This window comes from Melospiza melodia, chromosome 1 (assembly GCF_035770615.1).
Source record: "Melospiza melodia melodia isolate bMelMel2 chromosome 1, bMelMel2.pri, whole genome shotgun sequence".
In the NCBI taxonomy this organism is placed as follows: domain Eukaryota; kingdom Metazoa; phylum Chordata; class Aves; order Passeriformes; family Passerellidae; genus Melospiza; species Melospiza melodia.
In genome coordinates this window covers 44,645,120-44,670,955 of record NC_086194.1, presented here as the reverse complement: position 1 = coordinate 44,670,955, position 25,836 = coordinate 44,645,120, and the positions used below count along the sequence as shown (strand labels likewise).

The following is a 25,836-nucleotide window of genomic DNA, read 5'->3' as shown; positions in this document are numbered from 1 at the left end:
CTGGTTGGCAGGGTGGTGTTGGGTCATGGGATGGACTTGGTGATCTCAGAGGTCTTTTCCGACCTAATTGATGCTGTGGTCTCTTTTCCTAAGAAAATCTCCCAATCCAATGACTCCCTCCACTACAGGCATTATCAGTATTATGCAAACAGCAGCAAGCCACTGTGGTGACTAGGAATGGAAGGGAGGTGCATTGGGTGCATAGGCAGGGCTACCCTGTCATGATGCAGGCAGATGCCAAGAGGGTGGTTCAGGCTTCCAGACCCTGCTCTGGAAGGAGAGCATTTGATGTTTTTGCCCACAGCTTGGAAGCTACAATCTACAGGAATGGAAGTGAGGTGCAAGGTCCAACACCTGGGTCACGGCAATGCCAGACATAGCTCCAGGTTGGGTGCAGCAGCGATTGAGAGCAGCCCAGTGGAGAAAGACTTGGGGGTGATGGTTGATGAAAAACTCAACTCACTCTGCTCTTCTCTGGCCACAATTACCACTGCACCACAACTTTTTGGATTTCTTTCTTCTAAAATATATTACCACAGAGGCATTACTGCCATTTCTAATTGGCCCAATCCACCTTTGGATCTGCCAGGGGTTGGCTCTGCCGGACATAGAGGAAGCTTCTGGAAGCTGCTCAGAGAAGCCACCCCAGCTACCAAAACCCAGGCCCTGCAAACCCAATACAAAGTAACTGAAGGGGGCCTGCAGGGAAGCCAGAGAGGGACTCACAGTCAGGAACTGCAGTGATAGGACAAAGAGTAATATATATAAGGCATAAATTGAATAATACAGGGCACAAATTGAAAGAGGGGAAATTTAGGTTAGATATTAGGAAGAATTTTTTTCCTGTCACAGTGCACAGTGGTGAGGAGCAGCGTGCCCAAGGAGGTTGTGGCTGCCCCATCCCTGGCAGTATAGGGTATTCAGTGGGATGTGTCCCTGCCCATGGCAGAGGAGGCTGAGGCTCCAGGTCCCTCCCAACGCGTTATCCCTGTACGATTCCCTAAGTTCCGCTCCCTCCCCTCCCCGCCCTCAGGGAGGCGCTCGCCCCGCCCGCTCCCCCACGCGCGCTCCCAGCGCCCCCTGCGGGCGGAGCGCGGCCGCGCAGCCACGCGGAGCCCTCGCTCCCGCCCCGCCCACATCCGCTGGGGCCCCGCGCCCCAGCCGCACCCCAGCCCCGCCTCCCCGTGCCGACCCCGCCCCGCGCCTGCGCAGTGCCAGCACCGCCGCTTTCCCGCGCGGGTGAGGGGCCGGGTTTGCTGGGGGCTCCGGTGGGGCCGGGTTTGGGTCTGTCGGGATCGGGAGCGCCGGGCACCGGTGCCCAGCAGGGACCCATCCGTGCGGGCATTGGGCCCCGTGGGGAACGGGCCTCCCGGTGAGGAAGGGGCTTTCCCGTGGGAAGGGGTCTCTCGGGTGGGGGCCGGCCAATCCCCGCCCCTCCGTGCCCGTTTGAAGCGGGTGCCGGGCGGCGTGTGCCGGGCCCGTGGCCCGGCGGGAACAGGGACGAGAGGGCTTCGGGCTGCGGCGGGAATGTCAGGGCGCTCACTGGGCTTTGCTTCTTAGTTGAAGGATGAGAAGTAGTAAGGAGCCGTTTTTTGTGAAGTTCATAAAGTCTCCCGGGAGCTCGGAGTATTTTTCTAAAGCTCTTGAGGTAAGTGGGTTTGGTCACCTGGGTGAACTTGGTGAACTGGTGTGTGATTTCTGTATCGTAGTTAGCTGCATGTGCCATACTATAAGATAAGTTGTATGTGTACGCCTGGAAATAAAGCTGTTTCTATAGCAGGGATGCTTAGTGTGTAATAATAGTGTGTAATAAAGCTTGTTGAACAAGAACAGTTTTGTTGGAGAGCCTCATGAAGTAGCTTCAATTTCAAAACCCTGTGGCATGTAGGGAGGGGACATGTATCTTGGAAGGCCTGCATGGTGGTCACTCAACTAAGCACAAACTTTGAAAGGACACTCTGCATTGTTTTACACCTTGGGAGGTTAGTTGGGAGCCAAAGGCACTGTACGGCAGGATCGAGTCCTGAAGGCCTCTGTGCCAAATATTTGTCAGAATATTCTGAAGACTCAAGGGAATGAGGGGGACGCCCATGAGATGTTTTAGCCCTTTCTTCTGCCAATACCTGTTTGCATGGTAGCTTTGTTGTGAGGTGTTTCAAGGATGTGCACTTGGGTAGTTTGCACAGGATTGCTTCTTTATTAATTATTTACTAATTAAATAAATGTTGTTGTTCACTTCATTTACCTGCAGTCTATAAAAGAATTCCAGTCAGAAGAACATCTCCAGATCCTTGAAGAGAAAACAGTACTCAATATAAAAGAAAATGATAAATCACTTTACATTTGTGATCCTTTCAATGGTGTGGGTTTCAGTCATCTCAAGAAGGTATGTCACCCAACAACTTGCTTTGAGCTCTGTTCTTTTCTGTTTGGAAGCACTCATGTCCTTACTTAGATCCTGCATGTTCTCTCCTGCACTGAGTGCAGCAGTGTGAGCTTCATCCTGTATTTAGGATACAGGATGAAGCAAAGCATAATGATTATTTTCAAACATTTGGAAAAGTAAATGGTATGGTTGGTCCTGATTCTGCTGGAGTCTCTGAGCTGGGTCTTACACTGTTTATCTCCTGATAAACATGATTTGATCTGCAAGAAATTGTCTTGTGGACAAAGGCTAGCTGGAGTTCTTTGGCCATAGCCATAGCATCAGCTGCTTTTACTGAGGCCAGAAAATCTACAAGGATTGTACAGAAAATCCAGAACTGAAAGTAAAAACAAACCTGTCAGCTACCTGGGAGTGCTAGAGGAGAAGGCAGAGGACAGACCAAGAGCCCTGCCCTCTTCAGAATTCAGGAACAAGGAAAGTCTTCCTGATGCCAATGTACCCTCTGCTTATTTTCTTGGTGCTTTTCCTGTTATTTTCTTGCAGCTTGGCTGTAGGATTGTGGGACCACAGGTAGTTCTGTACTGCATGCAGTCGCAGCGGTGTGTCCCGAGAGCCGAGCATCCCGTGTACAACATGACCATGGCCGATGTCACAGTGTCCTGTACCAGCCTGGAGAAGGACGTGAGGGTAAGGCCTTCCCAAGGATGGGTTGTTCAGCTGGTTATCATTGGTATTTGCTTTGCGTGGCTCATTAGTAAGGCAGCAGTCAGGGCATGTACGTCTCATTGTGCCTAGATCCATCAAGTCTTCTGTAGCTTGTAGACAATGTGTAGTTTATTCACATATTAATGCACCTCAAATATTATTACATACATTTACTCTATTCAGATACCTTTTTCTAATACTGCCTAAAATGTCAACCATCTGCAAAATTTTGCTCATACAGGATAATTGTCGTGTTCTTATTTAGGATATATATTATGTTCAGTTTATCATAAGTGCAAATAAAATGGAAATTACAGTTATGTTTTATGGCTTTATATCCAGTTAGTATTTTATAACTGTTTTTAGGGGAAATAATGGGCAATTGAAATCCGTGTTCTTGGTGTAAGATGAACATGACTGTCACATAGGATCTTTTTTCCCCTGATGATTTTCTCTATTTTTTTCCTCCATCCAGGAAGAAGTTCATAAATATGTGCAAATGATGGGTGGATGCGTATACAGAGATCTCAACGTGTCAGTAACTCATCTTATAGCTGGAGAAGTTGGCAGCAAGAAATACTTGGTAGCTGCTTCCCTGAAGAAACCTATTTTGCTTCCCTCTTGGGTTAAGACATTGTGGGATAAGTCTCAGCAAGGGTATGAAAAAAACAAAACTGATTTTGTTTTGGGTAATGTTAATTCTTATGTACAGACTGATTTCTTTTCCTAGCTGCTTTTACTTGCACAATAACTTCTTTCTCTCTTCCATCCCTGTAGCATGATGAGGTACACTGATGTTAACATGGAAGACTATGCCTGTCCTGTGTTCCTTGGCTGCACGATTTGTGTCACTGGCTTAAGCAGCTCCGACCGGAAAGAAGTGCAGCGCCTCACTGCTGAGCACGGCGGGCAGTACACGGGGCAGCTCAAGATGAATGAATGCACTCACCTCATAGTGCAAGAGCCAAAAGGTAAAACTGACAGAATAAATGCTGTTTTCACTCCTGGAGTTGAAGTAGTGTGAAGGTGTGTAAGCACAGGAGCTGGAACTGCCTCTGTCTGCTTCAGTGTTGCTGTTACTGCTTCTCTCTAGGAAATCACTGTTATGGAAAGAGTTACACAGGGCACCTTTGCTTTGCTTTAAAGACATGAGAAAGAGAACAAAAGAGGAAGAAAAGCCAGAGATATAGATGGCATTTAAAGAAAGGAAAAGGGAAAATCCTACAGGGGATAAAGAAAAGAAAAACTTTTTTTGGGAGAGCAGGATAGGATGTAATTTGTACCGTGATTGAAGTTGGATTGTGGCCTGATGTTTTTTAGCTGATTATTCTTTGTGCCTTCCAAATTCCCTACTAAGGTAAAATGAAAGCTCCTTTTCCTTTCTCTTGGGAGCATGAAAGGATTTTAGTTTTATTGTGAGAAGAAAGGAAAGGTTTTCTTTTTTGCCTTGATTTCCCTCTCTTTGCTGATAGTGAAATATGCTGGGACTTTTTCCCCTTTTGTGTGCTTGAAAGCTTTAAAGCCTTTTTCCCCTTTTTGTTTAATGCCTTGTCATACCATGGGTTAGCCATCCATGAGATTTTTCTACTCTGACTTTAATTACAGCATAAGCAGCTTATCAACAGTCTAGTATAACATAATTTGTCCATTAAAATCAGTTATTTGAATTTCTAAATTTTCTTAATGTCCAGCCATCTTTTAGCAATCGATATTTGATGCTTTAGTCTTTTAATAATTGTGACTTTTTTAAAATTTTGTTTTCATTTGGAAGGTCAGAAGTATGAATGTGCCAAAAAGTGGAATGTGCACTGTGTGTCTGTGCAGTGGTTTTCTGACAGCATCAAGAAAGGCTTCTGTCAGGATGAGACAATGTATAAAATAGAGGCTGGATCAAAACTGAGTAATGCACCCAGTACATCAACACCTACAAACGACACCAGCAAGCCTCCCAGTAAGTAAGATATTTTAAAATGTGTTTCATTAAGGAGAAAGAACTATTTTGAGATGAGTAAGATGCTTGCTTTTATAAATAGTGGCTTGATAGTTTGGGTTCTAGATTCAGTTTAAGCTTAAAGCATAATAAATTGCTTTTATGCACACTGAATATTCCAACATGCGTAGTCTTGAAATATGTGGATGATTGATTAAAAGAATAAACTTGAATTAGGTGCATGATTGTCTGCTTGAGAACCAGCAGTGTATATCTGTACATCCTAAAAAAGCACAATTGTTCATAGATTTAAGTTGAAAACATGCAGTTTTGGGGTGGGGCAAAGCAAATAAGTTTTTATTAATCTTCTTTTCTATTTAGTTTTTCTTTATACACGTGCTTTTATTTATTTCATGCTAATAACAGAAGGACAGTTAAAAGTAAGCACACATGGTAGCCTAAAAGATATAGCCAGCTTTAATGTACATCCACGTGATGCTGACTGCTCTTAAATTAAGAGTTGATTTCTCTACAACAAAGAGTCCTGTTTAATTTAAGAAGTATTTCTCTTAGGTGTCACAAAACTAGAATAACAGGTTTGCAAACAAGTCTCATTGGCTGCTGTGTCATGGGTGTCGTCCTTTAGGAAATAAACAGAAGATGATCCGCAATCTTTCTAATAAGATGATGTTCAATCTGTGTATAAAGAAAAGGTTTAGCAAAGGTTTTATTTACCTAGTATTTTTCATTCTTCAAACTTTACATTTCCTTATAGCACCACAAAATTGTAAGTGGCAAGTCTGTATTTTCTTTAGTGAAGCAGTGGAGAGAGCTGAGCCAAATCTAATGCCTTCTTTTTTAATTTTATTTTTATTTTAAGATCACACCTTTTCAGATGTCAGCCACATTTCCAATATCAATTTGAGTGGTGTTAATGAAACTGCATGTAGTTCAGCTATGAGCAGCAGACTGGATCCTGTTTCTGATGAGCTGGAAAACCTGGACATAAGTTCTTTTCAAGCTGCTGAAGATTTGCTAGATGGGTGTCGAGTATGTTTAACGGTGTATACTTTGAAGTGTTCACTTTTAACAATTCAAAAGCAACTATGTTGAAGCACTGGCACTTTCTGCTTGAGTAAATAATTTCCATGGTCAGCAACAAATACCAAATTTATTTTGTGTCCATGTGCTTGTGTGTGTGTCTACCTATCTGTGTGTGTGACTATAATTATATTAAAAATGTAGTGGAAGTATAAAAGTTTATATTTATAGGCATCTCCATTTAAACATTAGAGGGAATGGGTTCTAGAATTAGTGTGTGGGTTTGTTTGGTTTTGGGCTTATTTTGTTTATGCAATTTCAGGGTTTCATTCCATTAGTAAACATTGACTCATTGCTAGACTAATTTGCAAAGCTAAATTAATCTTTATAAATGCTTAACTCTTTTTGCTGCTTCTCAGAAGCTGCAGCACTACTTTCTGTGTTCTGCAGCAGTTGAAACAAATTATACCAAAATAGTCTACTTTATTTTTTCTTATTTTGTTGGTGTTTTTTTTTACATTTTTAAGGCTTTACTTGTTGCTCTGTTCTCTTTGTAGATCTATCTCTGCGGCTTCAGTGGCAGGAAGTTGGACAAGATGAGAAGGCTTATTAATTGTGGTGGTGGTGTTCGATTTAATCAACTTAATGAAGATGTTACTCATGTCATTGTGGGGGAAAATAATGATGAGCTGAAACACTTTTTGGACAAGACAGCTCACAGGTTGTGATAACTGTGTTGCTTAAAATCTAGTTACACCTCTTTTCCACCTCTGGTGTCCCCAACACAGAAAATGCATCAAACTGTTGGAGTGAGTTCAGGGGAGGGCCACCAAGATGGTCAGAGGGATGGAGCACCCCTCCTGTGAAGATAGGCTGAGAGGATTTGTTTGAGAAAGATTTGGGGTGACCTAGTTGGGGTGGTCTTCCAGTACCTAAAGGGAGGTGGAGAGGAACTTTTGGCAAGGACATGTAGAGACAGGACAGAGGGCAATAGCCTTAAACTGAAGGAGGGGAGGTTTGGTTTAGCTATTAGAAAGAAATTTTTTGCTATGAGGGTGGTGAGGCTTCTCTGGTTGCTCAGAGAAGCTGTGGTGCCCCATCCCTTTAAGTGTCCAAGGCCAGGTTGGAGCAACCTAGTCTAGTCAAAGATGTTCCCTGCTCATGGCAGGGGTGTTGGAACTAGATGATCTTTAAGTTTTCTTCCAAACCATTTTATGATTCTTTGAAATCATATATTAATTTGAAACTACTAAGTAATTCTTGATTTAAATGAGAAGACTTAGAGCTAGTGGTAGTAAATATGTCCACATGGGCTTGTCAGTACTGTATCTTTGGGTAGCCATAGGTAGAAAAGCCAGTGTTTTATTGGTGAAAAAAAGGTGTTAATGTGCATTTATTAGTGCATTGAGGAGGAAGAACTTGGCAGTGCAGCAGTGGCAGATATCATTTGTGTTTTAGAAAATATTTGTGAAATGCTCTCTTATCAGACGGAAAGAATTAAAGTCTTTTAAGGGTTGTAAATTGCCCAAAGCTTGCTTAGTATTAGAGTTACAGACTTTGTGTGTGTATATACTGTTTTTTTTTGGACTGAAACCTGCTGTGACTTGTTTCTATAACATTTTATTTTATAGGCCTCATATAGTGACAGCAAAGTGGTTGCTGGAGTCATTTGGCAAAGGTTATCTGTGTCCAGTGGAGCACTATATCCCTCTAAACTACCAGCTGTTAGAGAATCCAATTTTAGAACAACCTGGACTGAAGTCAGTTTTTCCCAGAAAAGCCAGTCTCTTGAAGAAAGATGCTGTGAACATTATAAAACACCAGAAAACTGCTGAAGATGACTTCCTCTCTCAATATGCAGATAACTATTCTGCACTAGGTATGTTCTAGGCTCAGCATACTGTAGAATATTTAACTGCTCATAATTAGCATTTAAGCTTGCAGAATTTCCTTATTAAAAATTCATTCACATCTAGTATGTTAACTTCTACTTTGTGTTTCAAAATTCAAATTTAAATAGGCCTATGTAGAACAGTTTTTAAGTAAAACTTTGCTGAAAACAGCACAGTTGTGTAATTTCTTCATGAAACTGTTTTGGGTTGTCTTTGATGTTCTTGTCAAACAGTTATTATGCTTGATTCTTTTTTATTTTTCTTTAACCTTTCAGATGAAGTTGAAAAACTAACATCCAGAACCTTCAGTGATGTTACTAACTCGACTGCCCAAGGAGAGAATCAGCCTTCTTTCTGTAATGGGTCTTTGCCAGAGTCTTCTGCACTGGCTGAAGGAGGCTTATTTTTCAGGAAGAGATTTTTTCTTCTGGGTTTTAGTGAAGAGGACGAATCCTGCCTTGCAGATATTATTAAGGAAAATGCTGGAGAAGTTCTGCCACTGCAAAGCAGAACCGTTGCAGACTATGCTGTGGTACCTTTGTTAGGGTGCACTGTGAAGGCAACTGTTGGTGATGTTGTCACAAATACATGGCTGGTAAGGGAGTTACACTTTTTCAATTCCCAAATAAACAGTTATCTCTATTAGAAATTTGTCTTGTCAGAATGCAGTTATTAATGGCTTAAATATAAAGATACTGAGATATCAGCCTCATTTAATTTGAAATGTGCTAAACAAAAGCCTTCATTAAAGCCTCTGTATCTGTAGGGTGTCTTATCTGTTTCACTTCATTTTCCACAGGACTGTTAAACAGGATTTCATTGTCATGACCCAGGCTTATATGAGGTCTGACAGCATTCTGTCTGAATGAACTGTAGAAGGAGCTAGTTGACTAAAAATGATTTGGTTTTTTTGTTTGTTTCATGATTTTTGTAAGGTTTGTTTTTTTTTTTTTTAATTTGTAGCAGAAGAGCAAGTCTTTATAGCTTAAAAATGCAAGAATACTAACCATCTTTGGCAAGAGCAGGCCCATGATATAGGCTGCCTGCTGTTAGCAGTTTTCAGTATTAGGTAACTTCCTTTGAAGTAAATCTGTACAGACCCTCAGATCATGTACTGAACTGGAAACTTCCAGCTTCATGGGAACATGCAGAGTTGGAATTTTAGTGACTGAAAAGTTCTGAATAATGCTTCAGTATGTCAACCTTGACAAAATAGACATGGTCTAAGAAAGAGTTTGTCTGAAGCAGTGGGAAATAATTTGTGTGATGGTGGAAGTATGATTGCTCATTGTTGAGTCCATAAATGCTGTTGTAGATTTGCTGAAATCTTGTTGGCTTTGTTACTATTTGACTCCATTGACATTTTTATGTTTTTCACCTTCTTGAAGATAACGTGCGTGGAACAGCAGGCCCTTTTAGATCTCCAATCCAATCCACTTTTCACACCAGTCCTGGTAATGGAAGGAGCTACCCCTCTGGAAGATTGTGTTCTTTCTTTCAGCCAGTTCACGGGTGCAGAGAGAGACTCCCTTGCTTATCTGGCAGAACTGCTGGGAGCCAGGTACTTCTGGCACAGTTTCTCCTTGATCTTTCAGGAGCCAATGTGCTGCCATTATGCATTTCATTTCTTCTGTACAGATACTGGAGTTAAAACTCTTTTGAATTCCATCCATTTACAAAACCTCATGCTGAAGCAATGAGACATCATTATATAGGTCTTTAATTTTGCTCTCTTTTAAGGAAATATGGTCAGTACTCACACAGTCTAATTTCTACCAGAGTATGCTCAGTCTCTTATTTCTCAGTAACTGAGTCTCAGCAGCTTTTTACTCTGCTCATGAACTGATCAATGCAAGTCAGGTTTTCAGATGTGGCCTTCCAAGTTGCTCTTTGGTTGTCTAGGAAAGGACCACTTCAGTACTATCTGACTTTGCCTCATAAGTATGGTGAACCCCATTCGGTATCCCAGCTCCTAAGAAATGGTGTTCTATTTGCTTAGAGTTCACAAAAATTTTTGAAAATCTTTAAGAAAAGCATGTTTAGTCATGACATGGCAAAATAGCATAGCTTAAGAGTAAGTATCATTTGGTCTGGTTTGTAGCCTGCTCAGACTGAATTCTTTGCTGATGAGTTCTCAATCCTGGCATCTTTTTGCAAGATTGTATCACAGATGATAAGATTAGAACTCTAATATAAAGAAGATTGTTCTTCATTTGGAAGTGATGCTTGTTGACTCTGTAAGGGAAGCAAGCCTGTTCCATTCATCTTGCTGAAGAATGTTAGGCTCAGCATAGGATTTAAAAATGGGATATTGCTGGGGGCTTGCTGGAGTAATTGTTTTCAGTGCTGGTAGAAGTGAAACATTACTGTGTAGCATTTTTTGTTGTTGTTTTGGGAGTTATTTGGGGGGTATTTGTGGATTTTTTTTTTTCCTTTCTTCAGGTTAGGCTGTAAAGTGTGAAGTGGGTTGCCTTAAATATCTACTTCTATTGGTTCTTCTTCTATTGTGAGAATACAAATTATAATAGTATAAATGTTGCCTAGATTAATGCTGTTCATGACTAAATGAATGTTTTATCAACCTGATTGCAGAGTCCAAGAATTCTTTGTACGGAAAGCCAGTGCGAAAAAAGGAATGTTTGCCAGCACCCATCTTGTGGTGAGAGAACCAAACGGCTCCAAGTATGAAGCTGCGAAGAAGTGGAATTTGCCAGCAGTCACTGTAGCTTGGCTTTTGCAGTCTGCAAGGACAGGAAAGAGGGCAGATGAAAGCCAGTTCTTGGTTGAAAATGCAGAGGCTGAAGGTTCGTTCTTAGCAAGTTAGGGGATATGATTGTGTCATTGTACTGTTTGTTCACAATAAAGAAAGCAGGTGTGATGAAATTTTCTTTCCTAACACCTTCAAAGTATTAGAGCTAAAAGATATTTTTCCAAATATAAAGATAAGATATTTTTCCAAATATAAAGATAGAATTGTAGATTGGTTTGAGTTTGAAGGCACATTAAATCATGTAGTTCCAACCCCTTGCCATGGGCAGGGACACTTTCCATTAGATCAGGTTGCACATGCAACCATGCTGTTGAGTAGTGATTACAGAAATGATATTGTGTGTTTGCTGCAAATCTCGTGGAGCCAGTGGGCTCTGGTGCTTATCAGTCAGTTGGGATTCAAGCTTAGTGTTTACACTTTGTCCTTTTCAGCATGTATGCTGCTTTGTAGCTTGCATGAGAATTGATTAGAGATCCATCTTAGGACTTCAGACTTGTTAGTCTGCAATGATTTGATGCCCCTCTCTTCAATTCTTCATAGTTGCTGTTTAAATAAGAGTGTGTGGGGTCTGTGTTCAAATGGAAAACCAATTTACTTGCTTATGTTTTCTTTGTTTCTTTTAAAGACACAGAGAGTTTCATTACTCAGCTTAGCAAGACACCAGCGACTGTAAAATCTCCTAATTTTGAACAGCCTATTCATATTCTTGAAGCTGGAAAAAAAGGACCTGTGACCCCCCTTGATATCAACAGGTTTCAGAGTAAAGCTTTCCAAGCTGTAATCTCTCATCATACTGGGAAGACAACTCCTGTTGCACAAGGGGGACCACTTCAGAAAGAACCATCTTTAAATCTTGACACACCATCAAAGTTTCTTTCCGAAGACAAGATCTTCAAGCCCTCTTTTGATGTGAAGGTGATTTTTGCAAACTTTTTAGTCTGTGTGGCTAGTACTATTTAACATGTGCATAAACTTTAAACAGCACAGAAACCTGTGCTTTTACCTATTTTTGTGCTGCTACATACAGACTTTCCCTTTTGAACAAAGCCAGGGAAACTGGCTCATTTATTTATGTAGTTTAGTTAATGGCTTGTGGACTAAATTTATTGAATAGTAAGTGTTGTAATGTTCTCAGCAAAGCTCCTTTGTGCTTATTATGCTTGTGTGTCCTACACCTCAGAGAGTATCCAGTCTGTGTTCTTTGCATCTAGAGACTGATAAATGTGGCAAGGCACCTTGGAATTGCTCCCCATATTTGTAAACAAGTGTTTGCATTTTCTGATAAAATGCTACATTGATGGTATGTTTTAATGTAATAGCTTTAGAGCAAGGTGCAAGTACATGAAAGTAGTTGGTTGGGGTTAGGAGTACCTGAGTTTGGTCACTGGCTTTTCCATTGAGGGCAGTTCTCAGAGATGGCAGTGAACAGAGAGGTTAATAAACTGTTGTCTCCTTGTTTTGCTTCTGCAGGCTCTAAGATGGGGTTTGCCTTGTACAGCTTTTGTGCAGTGGTTCTACAGTTGCTCTTGGTAACTGTAGTTTGCTCTCCTGGTTTAGGAGTATGAAGTCCTACTGTATTTGTAAAACTTGCACTTGAGTTAGAATTTTGTAAAATGTTCATTAAAGGCAGTCAGTTTCTTCTTTTTTTTAATAGGATGCTCTGGAAGCTCTGAGAACTCCTAGGGGTTTTGAACAAAGAAACAGGAAACTGAGCACACCTCTCTCCGAAGTCATTGGCAGAAACTTGAAAGTGGCACTGGCAAGCAGCACAACTCATGCAGCAGCTCTTACTGCCAGCCCTCAGTTGGCTGCTGCACAGCCAGAAGTGGTAGGAAATTTGGGGGTTTAGTTGCTGGAGCATAGGTTTAAATAAGAAAAAGCTTTATCTTTTATGATTTAAGTTACAAAGGAATTTGTGTTTTGTTATATGTGATAAATTCATATGATTATGTGTTCTTCAATGACAGTTAAAGCAATGTAAGATAGAGGAATTTCCTTATGGAAGGCAAAGAACTTTAAAACCTTTTTCTACTATCTGCATTACTGTCTCGAATATTAAGCAGTGGCTAAGTAATATGACATAAATATGTGCCAATTTAAACTGTAGTATTGGAATGAGATATATCACACTTAAGAAATTCTCATGTTCCAGCTAAACAGGATTAGGTATTTTGTCTTGGACTAAAATTTGGGTTCTTTATTGATGCATGTGTCTTCTTTTCCTGCCTTCCTCTGTCCTTAATAGGAGAAGAAAAGTGAGAGAAAACAAAAAGATGTAGGAGGAAAGGGAGGATTTATGTATTGCTTGCCATGTTAGTGCACTGTTTACTGTTGGAGGGGTAGAAAGCTTATGACCTCTGGAAAGGGAAGGCTGCTGCTTCTTTTGTAGCTCCTTAGTCTTCTAAGGAGCTTCTCTCACTCACTTCTCTCACTCACTTCTCTACAGTGAAATACTTCAGTAGCATCAGGTTTCAGAATTCCTTAATTTCAGTGTTCAGCCTGTGATGAAAGGAGTAGGGTATGTTCTAGGGAGACTGGCTGAAACTTTGTCTTGGCATTCCTAGTGCATGGTATGTTAATAATGCTGGGTTTTGAGCATGGGTTGGGGAGCATCAAAGATAGAGGAAGTGTGTTTCTCTTACTTTTGTAGTCACTGTGTATTTTACTACATGCTTCACTAAATATTGAAGTATTTTTGTTATTGATACAGAAGCCTTCTAATCATGACTCTCCTGTTTTTATCCCTCCTGCTTGACCAGGAAGAAGAGCCCAAGCCTCTAGCTGGTGCTGTTATATATGTTAGTAAAAAACTTAGTAAGAGGCAAAGGGAGCTGAATGCAGTGGCAGCATCTCTTGGAGCAGACTACAGGTATCAGCCAATACAGTGGCTTCTGAGCTTTTGCACTGATGTGAATTCTAATAACTTTGAGTCTTTACATACTGTTATGTCTTTTGCTGCAGCTAAACATTAGATTTCACCATCCTAAACAACATTACAAGTCATCCACTTGTAGTGTGCAATAAAGCCATTTTTCCCTACCACTTCCCTAGTCCCCATGTTCTTTGTAAGTCCATGTCAGAAAGACTGTTTGTCCAGAAGTCTTCTTGAATTGCAGTTTGTTTTTATTTTCTCCTTTGGTTTGAAGAAATTTTGCTTTTGGATGGTTTAACATTTGCTTTATATTTTACATTTTGAATCTAACGTGAATTTGTGTATGTGTCTCCTGGCTCAAAACAAGTTATTTTCTTGATTGTAAGCATGGCTAAGTCAGTGTTCTTAGAAAAGCTTAGGAAAAATAGGTTATCATGAAGAGAAAGTACAAACTAACATTTTTGATTTAAGACAGAATTCTGCTTCCACTATGTGTGTTTTGCTACTGACTTTTATATAAATGTTATTATTCATGGTGTGAAGGAGGTTAGCCTTATGTTTGGTAGTGCCTTAGAAATACTGAAGATAGTTGGATTAGATAGAAAATACTTGTTTTTATCAGTTTAAAAATTGACAGTCATCATTTTTGTTTATTTTGAGCTTCAAGGATCAATATTTCACTTGCAGTTCAATATGGCAACAAAAGAAAAAGCTCTTGTCCTGGCTCACACATTCTTTTCAGAAACTGTTTTAAAATTCTACTTAAATAAAAACAAAACATGTAGCAAACCCCCTACTTTCCATATGTTTATCCTATTTAGTTTTCTTCAGGAATGCTTTGAAAACATGTTGAAGTTGTGCTATCATGAAACTGAATGCTGTCTTTTCTATCAAAGAAAGTAGGCTCATTGTTTATTGAGGCATAACAAAATAGGCAAAATTACTTTAACTTGAACAAGGGAACAATTTTTGAGCTGGATTTATGATACTTTTTGATAGAAATTCCATCTTCAAGTTGTATCTTGTTCTCTTTTCCAGATGGTGCTTTGATGAAACAGTAACACACTTCATCTATAAGGGCGGACAGAATGATAACAATAAGGAGTACAAATCTGTTAAAGAACGGGGTATACATATTGTTTCAGAACATTGGCTTTTAGAGGTATGAAGCTTGTTTTTTTCCCCATTTAAAAGTAAAATGAAATGGAGGCTTAAAACCTCCAAATTATAGCAATGGGTTTTCTGTAAGCATTTATTCTAAACATACATAAGGACTGATGTTTTGCATCCTGCTTTGAATTAATAAATTGAGTGATCTCTTTTCACTGATGTACATTTACATTGTTTTCCGTAAGGAGAAAATAAATTCTCTTCCACTGAACACTTCTGCTACATTTTTCCCAGAATGGCAACCACGTTTTTCTCCTTGTGTGAAGTATTTCTTTTGACAATGTTTTTATTGTACTTTTCTTATGTTTAGGTGTGAAGTTTTTTATCTCAGTCAATTCCTCATCTTTCTCTGATTAACTGATGTTATTACAGAGTGCCCAAGAATGTAAACGGCTTCCTGAATCTCTTTTTCCTCACACTTACAATCCCAAAATGAGCCTGGACATCAGTGCAGCACAAGACATCAGGCTCTCCTCCTCCTCCTTTCTTTCAACTGGAAAACCAGCAGAGGAAAATGAGGTATGGTGTGTGATAGCAATGTGTGGTCCATGATTTGAATTCAGTTAGTAGTTATATTAACATAGTAATAAAAGCACATTGATAGCAATTCAGCAATGTCCTGAATCAGGTTTAGCTAGTTGTTAATAGTAGCTATTGCATATGTTCTGTAAGGTTTTTCTGCATTTGTAATATTCATCTTCTAGGATGATGGAGAAAAACTCAGGCATTTCAGCATTTGCTCTCCAGATTTGAAAAGATAAATATCTTTTCTTTTAGGTAATGAGATCCAAGGTGTGAACTTGCTTTAGTAGACATTAAGATTGCAGAATTGGAGTTGTCATCCATGCTACTGTTCACTGTTCTACTGTCGTTGCAGTAGCAGAAAGGTTAGATTTACTCTAAGGCAAGATTAATGATCTTCAGAATTTATACAAGTGTTATACATGGTTAAAAAGCAAAAAAAAAAAAAAAAGAGGGTTTCAGAAATCTCCTTGTCTTCATTGTTTTTAGATTATTCCAGAGGATGAAGATGATGTAACTACTGACCAAATAAAGGAAACAGTCACTGTAGGAGAAGAACAAATTGTAGCAAGTGAATCCAAAGGAGGTAAATGTAAATTGTTGTTTTTAGAATTTTTATGGACTATCAGAGTATCAATATGAGCCTTTGCAGTTCCAGGTGCTGAATGCTATGATTTGGAAACTTCAAGTAGCATGTTAGTATACAGGTCAAGTACAGCTAGCTTTTATTGGTGCTGGATGCCAGCAAAGGGTTTTCCTCTCTCTTTTAAAGATCTTGGCAGCCCAGCAGAAAATCATGACCAGTCATTGGAAGATACTTAATTGCCATTTCTTTGTTATTAAAACACTGAAGTTCATCCTTAATGTGACAGATTTTTGGTTTGGAGTATATATTATGTAATTAAATGTATTAATGTGGATCTAAGTTAGATTGTGTGAGGAGATTCAGAAGTGAGCCAAATGGAGATTTCTCCTTGTGTTTAAGAATAAGTTACTTTGGGCATATGTAGTTTTCCTTGATAGTCTTGCCCAAGTACTTTTCCTCTTTTTAATGTATAGTCTTTGTCCCGGTGGAAGGAGGGAGGTTGAGTGGAATTTCAGTTTTCACTGAGGCAGTGAGCAGTTGTTCACTTTTCACTTGCTTCAGTATAAGAGTTGTGATAGTATGAGTTTTTTTTCTTCTCTTAAGTTTTAACCCAAGCACTAGAAATGAGGGAGAACTTCCAGAAGCAGCTGCAGGAGCTCATGTCTGCCACATCACTAGTGAAGCCACAAGGGCAAAGAGGATCCCTTTCAAGGAGCAGCTTTGATGGCTCTCCAGCCACTCCCGACAGCGCACGGTCTGTGCGAAATGGCCGCAGTAGGGTCTTGGAAGCTCTAAGGTATGGATTTGTATTTAAATGTATCTTGTTTTGTCCTTGCATGTATTTAGACATTCACTGATATTTGAATAGGTCTCCAGGATTTTCAAATGTATTGTCTTGATGATGTGCTTGAGTTGCTTCTGCAATTCAGAATGTTTAACTGGATGTGCTAGGTGAAGTCAGAATATTGCCTTAATCCATAGTGGGTATCTTTTGTTTTTTATAAAAACCAGAATAGTATGATTGGTTTTAATGTTCAGGTTTTGAACTGGCTTATTTTCTTTCTCTTCAGATTCCTTAGTGTTCTTATAGCTTTTGAAGAAAGTGTGTATGAATGCTTACATAAGTCATAAAGAAGTAGTACGCATTACTGCAGAGCACCTCTGTGAATGTTTCTTCTCTTTTATTTTTCTTTTCTCTCCAAATGGAGAATAGGATTTGAATTCCATCAATACTGATGTGCAATAAGACACTAATGGAACCCTTGCAAAATAGTTCATTTTGCTTGGTGCCTATTTGTAAATAAATAGGCTTAATAAAGAGTAAGGTACACTGATTTTATAATAACTTATTAATATGCAGATAATAAAAAATATCTGCTGGTATTTTGGGTGCCTGTTTTCAGCCATGCTGACACTTAGGTTCATAAAGCCAAGGTGCTCGAATAGCTTCTATTGTGAAATTTTCCCCTTTCCCAGCCATAATTTCTAATAATGAGGTCACTTGGGTTCTGCAGTTGCTGTGATCATTAACACATTGCCTCCTAGAGTGGAAGTCTTCTGTAAAATGAGTCTGTAAGGTGTCTTGGTTTTTCCCTTAGGCAGTCCCGCCAGGCACTGGCAGATGTAAATACAGAGCCATCCCAGAGCGAGCAGATCATTTGGGATGATCCTACTGCGAGGGAAGAGAGAGCAAGACTTGTCAGCAACCTTCAGTGGCCTAATAGTCCCTCTCAGTACCTTGAGCAAGGTCAGAGTAACACCAATAAGAACATGGATGAGTCTGCCCTCAAAGGATCTGTACCTGATGCAGAGATGGCTGGTATAGGTAAAATTACAAATGCAATATTCTTGTTCTGTGCAACAGCATCCATTTGGCCTTGGGACTTATTTTAAAATACAGTAGTATTTGAGTTCTACTTACAAAAAATGTGAGCATTGTTGGCATTTCTCAAAGGCCAAAAATGCAGTTTCATGTCTTTGAGTTCCATTATGTGTTGCTGTTTTTTAAAAAGAAGCTTTCCCATTCGTTTGTGGTCAAACACCATATAGACTAAAAATACTTAGTCTAATATTAGTTTTAATATTTACTAAAAATAGACTGCTGTGGTTCCAAAAAAATGCCAACAACTTGAAGGACTTAATAAAATTTTTCAAGTTGTTTTGGTTTCTTTGTTTTTTTGAACCACAGCTGGCTTCCAGGGAACTCCACAGGTAAGTATAGTGGAATTCTAATGGGAATACCATGACAATCTTTTCCATTGTAGTGGAATGGAAAGTATTTATAGGTGAAACATTGGGGTACAAGAGTAACTCACAGACCCAAAACACCAAGATGTGTTAAGTTGCTGATGGACATGCTTGGGTCAGGATTTGGGAAAGATACTATATTTATGTTCCCTGTTCTTGAGGTCAGAAGTCTGTTGCTAAGATTAAGGAAGCAACATACCTTTTCTGCCAAAACCAGATGTTTATCCATCTGTTTTGCTTTCTTTCTGTTCTGTGATAGCAGAATCCTTTATTTCTCTCTCCCTGCTGCCACCAACTCCTTTCCTCAGTCTACTTGCAGAGTTTCTATAGCAGCAGTCTTCCTGAAAACTGACCTTGTCCTAGAGGAGGTTGAAGAAAATTAGATAATTCCATTCAACTGATTTTTGGTTCAACTAAATCAGTCCAGTTTAGCCAAAGAAATCAGATCATTTGAGGTTTTCAGGTGTTTTTTTAAAAGCAAGGCATTCAGGGACATGATTGCAATATTGCTGTTGGTGGTTTGTGGTATAAGGAAGAGCATCGTTATCAAAGGCAGGTGAAATATAACTGTACATGTTGTAGCAGCAGTTGTGGAGATTTTTAATTTTTATTATATCTTTATACATACTTATAATCTTCCAAAGGCAAGTCATGCAACACCACTTTACTTTGACAGATGTTCCTGAGGCTGGGCATGGAGATGTGACTGAAAGGCTGAAGAATCCCATATGTAGAGATCCCGAAACACCTGTTAAGGATAACTTGATCCCTACTCCACAGGCACCCAGCATTGCTTTCCCCCTGGCTAACCCTCCTGTGGCACCAGAGCCCAAAGAAAAGGTTTGTCAAATGGAAATATATTTATGATGATTTGTGTTCTGAGAGATGCAGTTATACCTAAAGAAATTTTGAATTTAATGATAAATATAACATGTGCAGATCTGGATTTAAAATCTTGAGGTGGATTACTTTTGTACAGTTCTATTATCTTTTTTCTATTATTTTCATTACTCCCCCTTCCTTTGAGATTTTTAACAGATAATATTTGCTCAAAAAAATGAGGTTTGTTTGTTTAGAGGAATGAAGCTTTTTGTCCCATTAGTTAGTGCTGAGATGCTAAGGCAGGCTTTGGAATGAAGAATTACTATGTATACTACTTGGAATTCCTCCAGCCATGTTAGGATGACAGAAAAAAGTTTAGGCCTTTGTTTCTTTGGTTGTATCTGGAATTTTATGTTTAGGTACAAATGGGAAATTATTTTTTTCTGCCAAAACCAGGTTTAAAATTCTATTTTATTTTGAACTTGGAAAGGGAAAGGAAAATGAGCTTATAGTCTCACCTGCAGTGTGTCACTTGATGCTCAAAGTTTCAGCAGCTGTGTGTCTTCAGAGGCATAGCATATCATCTTAGTGGAAAGGCCCTCAAAAACCATGGTATTCTGACCTGACAGAAAGTGAATGAATGAGGCAGTGTGATAGATCAGTGCTGATTTCTTCATGTGTTCAACCTGGCACTCCATGGATGTGAATGAAGGGCTACTTGTTATGACAGATTAGTTCAGCTGTGCCCTGAAGAAAGGGGGAACCAAGAGGATGTTCAGGCAGGAGCCTAAGGATAATACGATAAGATCCAAGCTTTTTGTCAAGTGACTGACAGGTTTGGTTCTGCTTTTCCCAGCTAAAAGAAACTTAATATATAAATATTTGGCAGAGAAATAGTCAGCTGTCAACCTAATCGTTCTGTCATATTTTCAAAATCTGTTACCGTATTTCTAGGTTGTTACTGAAGATAAGAAGGTTGATGAAAAAACAGAAAAACTCCGTAAATTTCAGCTGTCTTCTCTTAATCCTCAAGAAAGAATTGATTACTGCCATCTGATTGAGAAATTAGGTATTTGTGAAATTCAGAATAGTATTTGTCTGTATATGTCTGCTCAGCTGTGTCTTGTTGGAGAGAAGAAAGGGCTTCTGTTAGTGACTCATCAGATTTGAGGTCTCAAATTTATGGCTTTCTGTGCTTGTGAGCAATTCTTTGAATATAGTGTTATTATAATGTGAGTGATCAGCTTTTCCATAAAACAGCAATGGTTTTGTCTTCTGATAGTTTTCTTTTAGCTGTTTTTACAACAGCCTCATTCTTTACTGTTGGGAGTGCCCAGGATGGGCTCTCTTCTGGTCTCTTGTTCCTGTCTGTGTTGCTGTTGCATTTTACAGAGCCACTCTTTCCTGGCTGCTTCTCCCTCCCTAGCAGCTTCTGCCCATGTCTTTTCAATGACAATACTCTCCATGTAAATTTGAGCTGAATTTTTGTCTGAATTCAAATAATTCTCACTTAGAGTTGATCCTTTCTGCGTGTGGCATGATACTTAGATAATTTGAATGCGACTCATTCCTCACTTCAAGGTGGAATAGTGCTTGAGAAGCAGTACTTTGATGCGAGCTGCACGCACATCGTTGTGGGACATCCTCTTCGCAATGAGAAGTTCTTGGCCTCGATGGCGGCTGGCAAGTGGGTGCTTCACCGTTCCTACCTGGAGGCGTGCAGGGGAGCCGGCTGCTTTGTTCAGGCACGTCACCCTAGCACTAGGACACGAGTGTGTTTTACCTTTTTGCGTTTATTCTTGTTTTGCACTGCTAGGGAAAGACAGCTTCACAAAACCGATTGCTAGTTTAGGGTGCCCAAGCCATGGGAGTGTTAGAGAATCCAAAATCTGAGAGGTTTTGGCCACCTTTGTCTGAAAAATAGCCCTGCACCAAACTGCTAATGTAAGATAAATTAAATACCTATGCTTTTTATAATTGTTTCTTAAAATTGAGTCTTTGAATACCTTTTGGTAAATTCTCACTGTTATCAGCTAAATTTACATGGCTCTTGTTAAACCAGGAAAAAATCTTGATTCTTTCAATAAATGAACATATATTATTTTAAAATAATTTGATTTTATAACCATGTATGTAAATACTTTTGAACTCTACCTTTTCCAATGCCTTCCTAACTGTTAATTTTGCACTCTTCTGATACTTCTCAGACAGTTCTTTTACATTGACCAGGCTAACTTTAAAGAAAGGCCTGTAAACTACTTCATATCCTTACGTATTAAAACTGACTTTAATTGTTTTGGAAGATACTGCCGAAATATAATCAGTGGTATCCAGTGTAGTGAGATGCTTTGTCCTGCTGTTGAATTCTATTGTAGATGTAACTGCAAGAGGAATCAGATTATGTGCAAGACTTGATGTCACAGAAAACATGAGTTAATTTAGATAAACATGTGCAATTCAGAGCAATTGCACATTTTTATCTAAATTATCTCAAATATCAATATCTTGAATTCTAGCTAGAACTGTTTCTACCTAAAATTATCTACCTAAATTATCTGGAATATCAATATCTTGAATTCTACCTAGAACTGTTTTGGCTAGATAAAATCCATTTATATATATAGCTACAGTGAGATGAGATTTGTTTCAGGGTTTTTTTATTTCTATTTGGTGTGGGTTTTTAAAATCTATTCTTCTGCTGATAAAGTTGGCAAGACTGCTTTGTAATCCAAGCTTATGATTATTTTCAGGAAGAAGACTATGAGTGGGGAAGTAACTCCATACTTAATGTTTTGTCTGGAATCAATGTAAACCAGAAGAAACTAGCAGTGGCAGCCATGAGGTGGAGGAAAAAAATTCATAAAGGGAAGCAAGAAACAGGTGTTGTTGAGGTATATAGATAATCCTGTAATGTGAGTTGTTCAGTGTGGATGGACAGGACTGGGATTGTCATCAAGAAACTAAAAACTTCACTGTCAGGGGAAGGTTCTGTCTTATTATTAAGAACAAAACATCTTGGCTTGATATATTCTAGTTAAGTAATTTTGTTTTTTAAAGAAGTTTCTGTGATGGTATGTTAAAAGTCTTAGTCTCTTCTGAACCACTGTTCATGTTTTGCAAGGCTGGAATGTGGCTACTTATGTATGTAAGTGTCCCTCAGCCAGGAAGATGATGTTTATTCTTCAGAGCTCTCACTGGAGAGCTAACCTAACTCAGCTCTGCTAGGAAACCAAAACTGCTTACTGCTTTCATAGTCTTTCAGTGAGATTTTTGGAAGTGAGACTTGAACTCCCCAAAGCCTTTCAACTCCTCTCAAATCAGGCATTGCAGTTGAGGTTTCATTGAAAAATTATGTTTCAATTATGTCGGGAGAAATCTGGTGTGTTACAGTAACATTTTTAAACGGAATGCTTGTAACAAATCTTCCGTGCCCTTTGCCTATGTGGAAACCACGCAGAGTGTTCCTAGGAGGCAACCAGTTGGCCCTCTGTGCTGTTACTGTAACTAAGTGCATGCTGGGGGAACTGGGGAAGATGTTTCCAAGTTACTGGGGGTTTTTTAAGATGCATTTTTCACAGTGTCTGGTGTTTTGGGAAGCACACTCTCTGCAAGGGTCTTCCCTTAGAGGGGGCTGGTATGTTCTGTGGATTTTTTTTCTGGCATGCATACTTAAAGGCAAAACTGGGTAATTGCAGGTCTTCATCTGAAGACCCATTAGATCTTTGTACTTGTTCAATATCAGCATACTTTTGACTGAATTGTCATTTATCTAGGGTGCTTTCAGTGGCTGGAAAGTGATCCTGAATGTTGATCAAACCAAGGAAGCAGGATTCAGGCGCCTTCTTCAGTCGGGCGGAGCAAAAGTACGTAGTTGATTGAAAAAAACAATGAACTGCATATGTTGTTTAATTATTTTTTATTTCTGTTTAACTCTGTGCTGGGCATTCTTCATGAGAGTAAAAGGTCTTAATGAACAAAATTGCTTACACAGGGTAGCTGAGAGATGGTCAAAGGGTGGGAGGAAAAAGCTTTGTCATCTTCACTTTGCAAGTGGTCAGGCAGAGCAGCTTGTCTGAGGTTACACAAGTCAGTACTGCTGGTGGGAATTGAGGATAGAATTTCTGTCCCCTGCTCTGATGGGAAGGATCACCCTTTTGGACAGGTATGTGATGGTACAGAATGCAGCTGTAAATGGTATTTGATTTCCCACTGGTTTCTCTTAGTTTGATGAGAGAAATTAAATGTTATGAACTGCATTTGTCTTAGGGAAGAAACTCAACTAAACTTTTGTGGGTCGTGTTTTGTCTGTAGGTGTTCTCTGGCCATTCTGCTTCTCTCTTTAAAGAAGCAACTCACCTCTTTGCTGACTTCAGCAAACTGAAGCCAGATGACTCCAGGGTGGACGTGGCAGAGGCAGCAGCCCAGGGAGTGAACTGCCTCAAACCCGAGTACATCGCTGACTACCTCATCCAGGTGGGCACAGCCGGGGCTCCCTGCCTGCCACACTGCCCCAGCCCCCTGCAGGGGATGGCTGCTCTCCTTTGCCAGGAACTGTTGCCACAATGTGCCCGTGCTGAGGGCTTTGATCTGTGGCCTCAAATTTATGCTCTAACATGACTTGTTCTGGTACTGGCAGTGGGATCCCTTGCAGGGTAGGAGCTGCTTGCAAAACATATTTAAACTGTAGGTGTGTAATATTTGTTTTGTTGTTTCAGTTTTACACAACTAATGAGCTGTTTCTGTTATCTCAAAAGCTGCTCCTCTTGAGCTGACCCATTCTTTTTTTCTTTCTTTACTGAAGGATCCACCTCCCCCAATGGAGTCTTACTGCTTGCCAGAAGCTGAGTCTTACCTTCAGAATAACTCAGATCTTGGAATTGGATCATCCCAGAAAAGAAAAGCACTGGGAGAAATGAGCAGAGTCAAGCGATCCAGAATACACTAAGCATATTCTCTGATCTTAATTTGTACATTTTAAAATTCATATTTATATTTTTTCATTCTTGCCCAAAAAATTAAAAGCTTTGAGTTTCACTTTTAATTTGTCCTGAGATTAAAATAAATTTGCAGTAATGCTTATAGGAAAGATTGATTTGGTTACCAGTAGCATCTAAAACTATGGCAAGAATTCATCCAAAACGTATTTTACCTTGTCCCAACTATCCCATCACTAGTGATTTTGTCTGTAGACACAGTTATATAATAATAGTTCAGAAATCATTTGTAAAATGCTTATCACATCTTTTATCTGTGTGTTGTGGGGAAAATACCAATTGATGAAAATTCCATTGCATTTCCCATATAGTAATAGACTTAAGATTTTTGCATTATTTTTTCATCTTCTGGTATTTTCTATTGGAAGGGAAGAGCCAAATCAGACAAAAAGAACTGGCTTGTAAATTTTTTGTACTAATAGAGAGTGTAGTAAATTATTGCTATAGATTACAGGTGCTGTTGCTGCCATCCTGAGTGCTAATGAATCTGCTCAGCAGCTGTAGAAACAACTCTGTTACCCAAGAGGTGAAGTTTGTCTTGACCATGTTCCCTATTTGAATCTGTGACAGGAACTGGAGCCAGACCAAGACTTCAGTTTCTGGCAGCTGGAAATGTTCTTGGTCAGACAGCCAGAATATTTGACAAAGTCTTTGACCTTTTCAGTAACAGTGGGTCTGGGTCTGTATTTACAGAACTTTATGTATGTGAGTGCACTGTGTTAGTCTAGGCAAAGGTGTTCTCATGGAACCTGAAGAGCTGTATTTAAGCAGCTGGAATTACTACAGGCTGTTTGAACAGAAAAGCACAGCATCCAGTTGCACAGGACCAGTGGAGTTGTCTGGAAGAATACATGTAACACTGAAGTCTATTTAATTTACCTCTTTTTCTTTTGAAGGCAAGGGTGTATGTTATGTTTATTTTCTAGCTGCTGTTTTCTAGAAAGGGTTTACATCAGTATTTGTTGCAGATCCAAGACTGAGCCACAATCATTTAAGAGCCCTGTGCAGCCTGGAGAGGCACTGTAGGCTGGGCAGAACAAACCTTTTGCTGCTTGGGAAAGGGACAAGGCACCTGAGCCATGGGGTCTCCAGGTGAGAGAGAACAGGAAAGCAGCTTGTCTTTATGTGCAAGGCTGTACTTTGTGCTTCTGATTTCCTGCTTTACTGCAGCAGATCTTTTGTCAGTGAGCTCTGCAACCTGCTGTCAGCACAACCTGAAGGAATTGTCAGAAAGGAATGAGAATGAATGTGAGGGATTTGATTCCTTAAAGAAGTGAAATCTGTGCCCCTGGCACTGGGGTCTTGGCTGTGACAAGACTGCTATGTTGAGCTGCAGTGACTACAGCCTTACCCCGCCTGCTTTTGATTGTTTTTTTTTTTATAACAGCTTGATGCTTTTTGGTATTTGTGGACATCAAACATCTTCAACTTGTTCCAAGTCCATGTACTGAAAATAATACCACTGTTAGTTTTCTTCCCAGTCCCTAGAAGCTGCTGTGGAAGAGTAGTGTTGGTATTGTCACTTTATAGATAAGAACCCATTCCCTGACCCACTTAACTTGAGCTTTAAAAGAAGTCTTCGAGCCACACAGTTGCTGCAGCTGTTGTGAATCCTGGGGCAGGGCAGAAGGGGGAGCAGCTAAAATCAGGCACATACCCACCCACAGTGAAACAAGTAACCTGGGATTTGAGTGCTACATGTTCTCCAGTGTTCTCTGCCCTTGTGGACACTGGTTTAAAGCCAGGGCTGAGGCAGGACAGTGAGGGAGGGCTGAGGAACAGAAGCAGAAAGCAGCTGTTCCAGCCAGAGCCAATTCCTCTTCTGTGCTGGGCCTCGAACATCCAGCTGTCTGTCTGTATGCCACACACAGGGGAACACAACACAAGCAAGACAAACTT

The 25,836-nt window shown here is 39.8% G+C and overlaps 1 protein-coding gene across 2 annotated transcripts; it reads left to right on the top strand.

The window, feature by feature from the left end:
- Window positions 1-1,217: 1,217 nt before the first annotated feature.
- On the top strand, window positions 1,218-23,984 carry TOPBP1 (DNA topoisomerase II binding protein 1). Of its 2 annotated transcripts, none has more exons than XM_063155929.1 (28): window positions 1,218-1,239; window positions 1,561-1,648; window positions 2,252-2,386; window positions 2,930-3,073; window positions 3,567-3,748; window positions 3,869-4,062; window positions 4,863-5,042; window positions 5,902-6,071; window positions 6,620-6,783; window positions 7,694-7,941; window positions 8,230-8,549; window positions 9,343-9,515; window positions 10,547-10,758; window positions 11,350-11,639; window positions 12,379-12,552; window positions 13,484-13,593; window positions 14,635-14,758; window positions 15,139-15,285; window positions 15,778-15,874; window positions 16,478-16,670; window positions 17,473-17,699; window positions 18,798-18,961; window positions 19,898-20,012; window positions 20,525-20,688; window positions 21,694-21,834; window positions 22,717-22,806; window positions 23,255-23,416; window positions 23,745-23,984. In XM_063155929.1, the coding sequence occupies exons 2-28, from the start codon at window positions 1,568-1,570 to the stop codon at window positions 23,886-23,888; spliced, it is 4,545 nt and encodes a 1,514-aa protein (XP_063011999.1). In that variant the 5' UTR covers window positions 1,218-1,239; window positions 1,561-1,567; the 3' UTR covers window positions 23,889-23,984. The 2 variants fall into 2 exon arrangements, with proteins under 2 accessions (XP_063011999.1, XP_063011997.1); XM_063155927.1 differs by lacking the exon at window positions 1,218-1,239 and adding an exon at window positions 1,285-1,372.
- Window positions 23,985-25,836: the final 1,852 nt, after the last annotated feature.

Excerpts from the sequence above, each read along its gene's own strand:
- TOPBP1 (XM_063155929.1), top strand. The coding sequence starts at position 1,568 with ATGAGAAGTAGTAAGGAGCCGTTTTTTGTGAAGTTCATAAAGTCTCCC. Across the intron at positions 2,387-2,929 it reads GTTTCAGTCATCTCAAGAAG|CTTGGCTGTAGGATTGTGGG; the intron begins GTATGTCACCCA and ends ATTTTCTTGCAG. Across the intron at positions 4,063-4,862 it reads CATAGTGCAAGAGCCAAAAG|GTCAGAAGTATGAATGTGCC; the intron begins GTAAAACTGACA and ends TTCATTTGGAAG.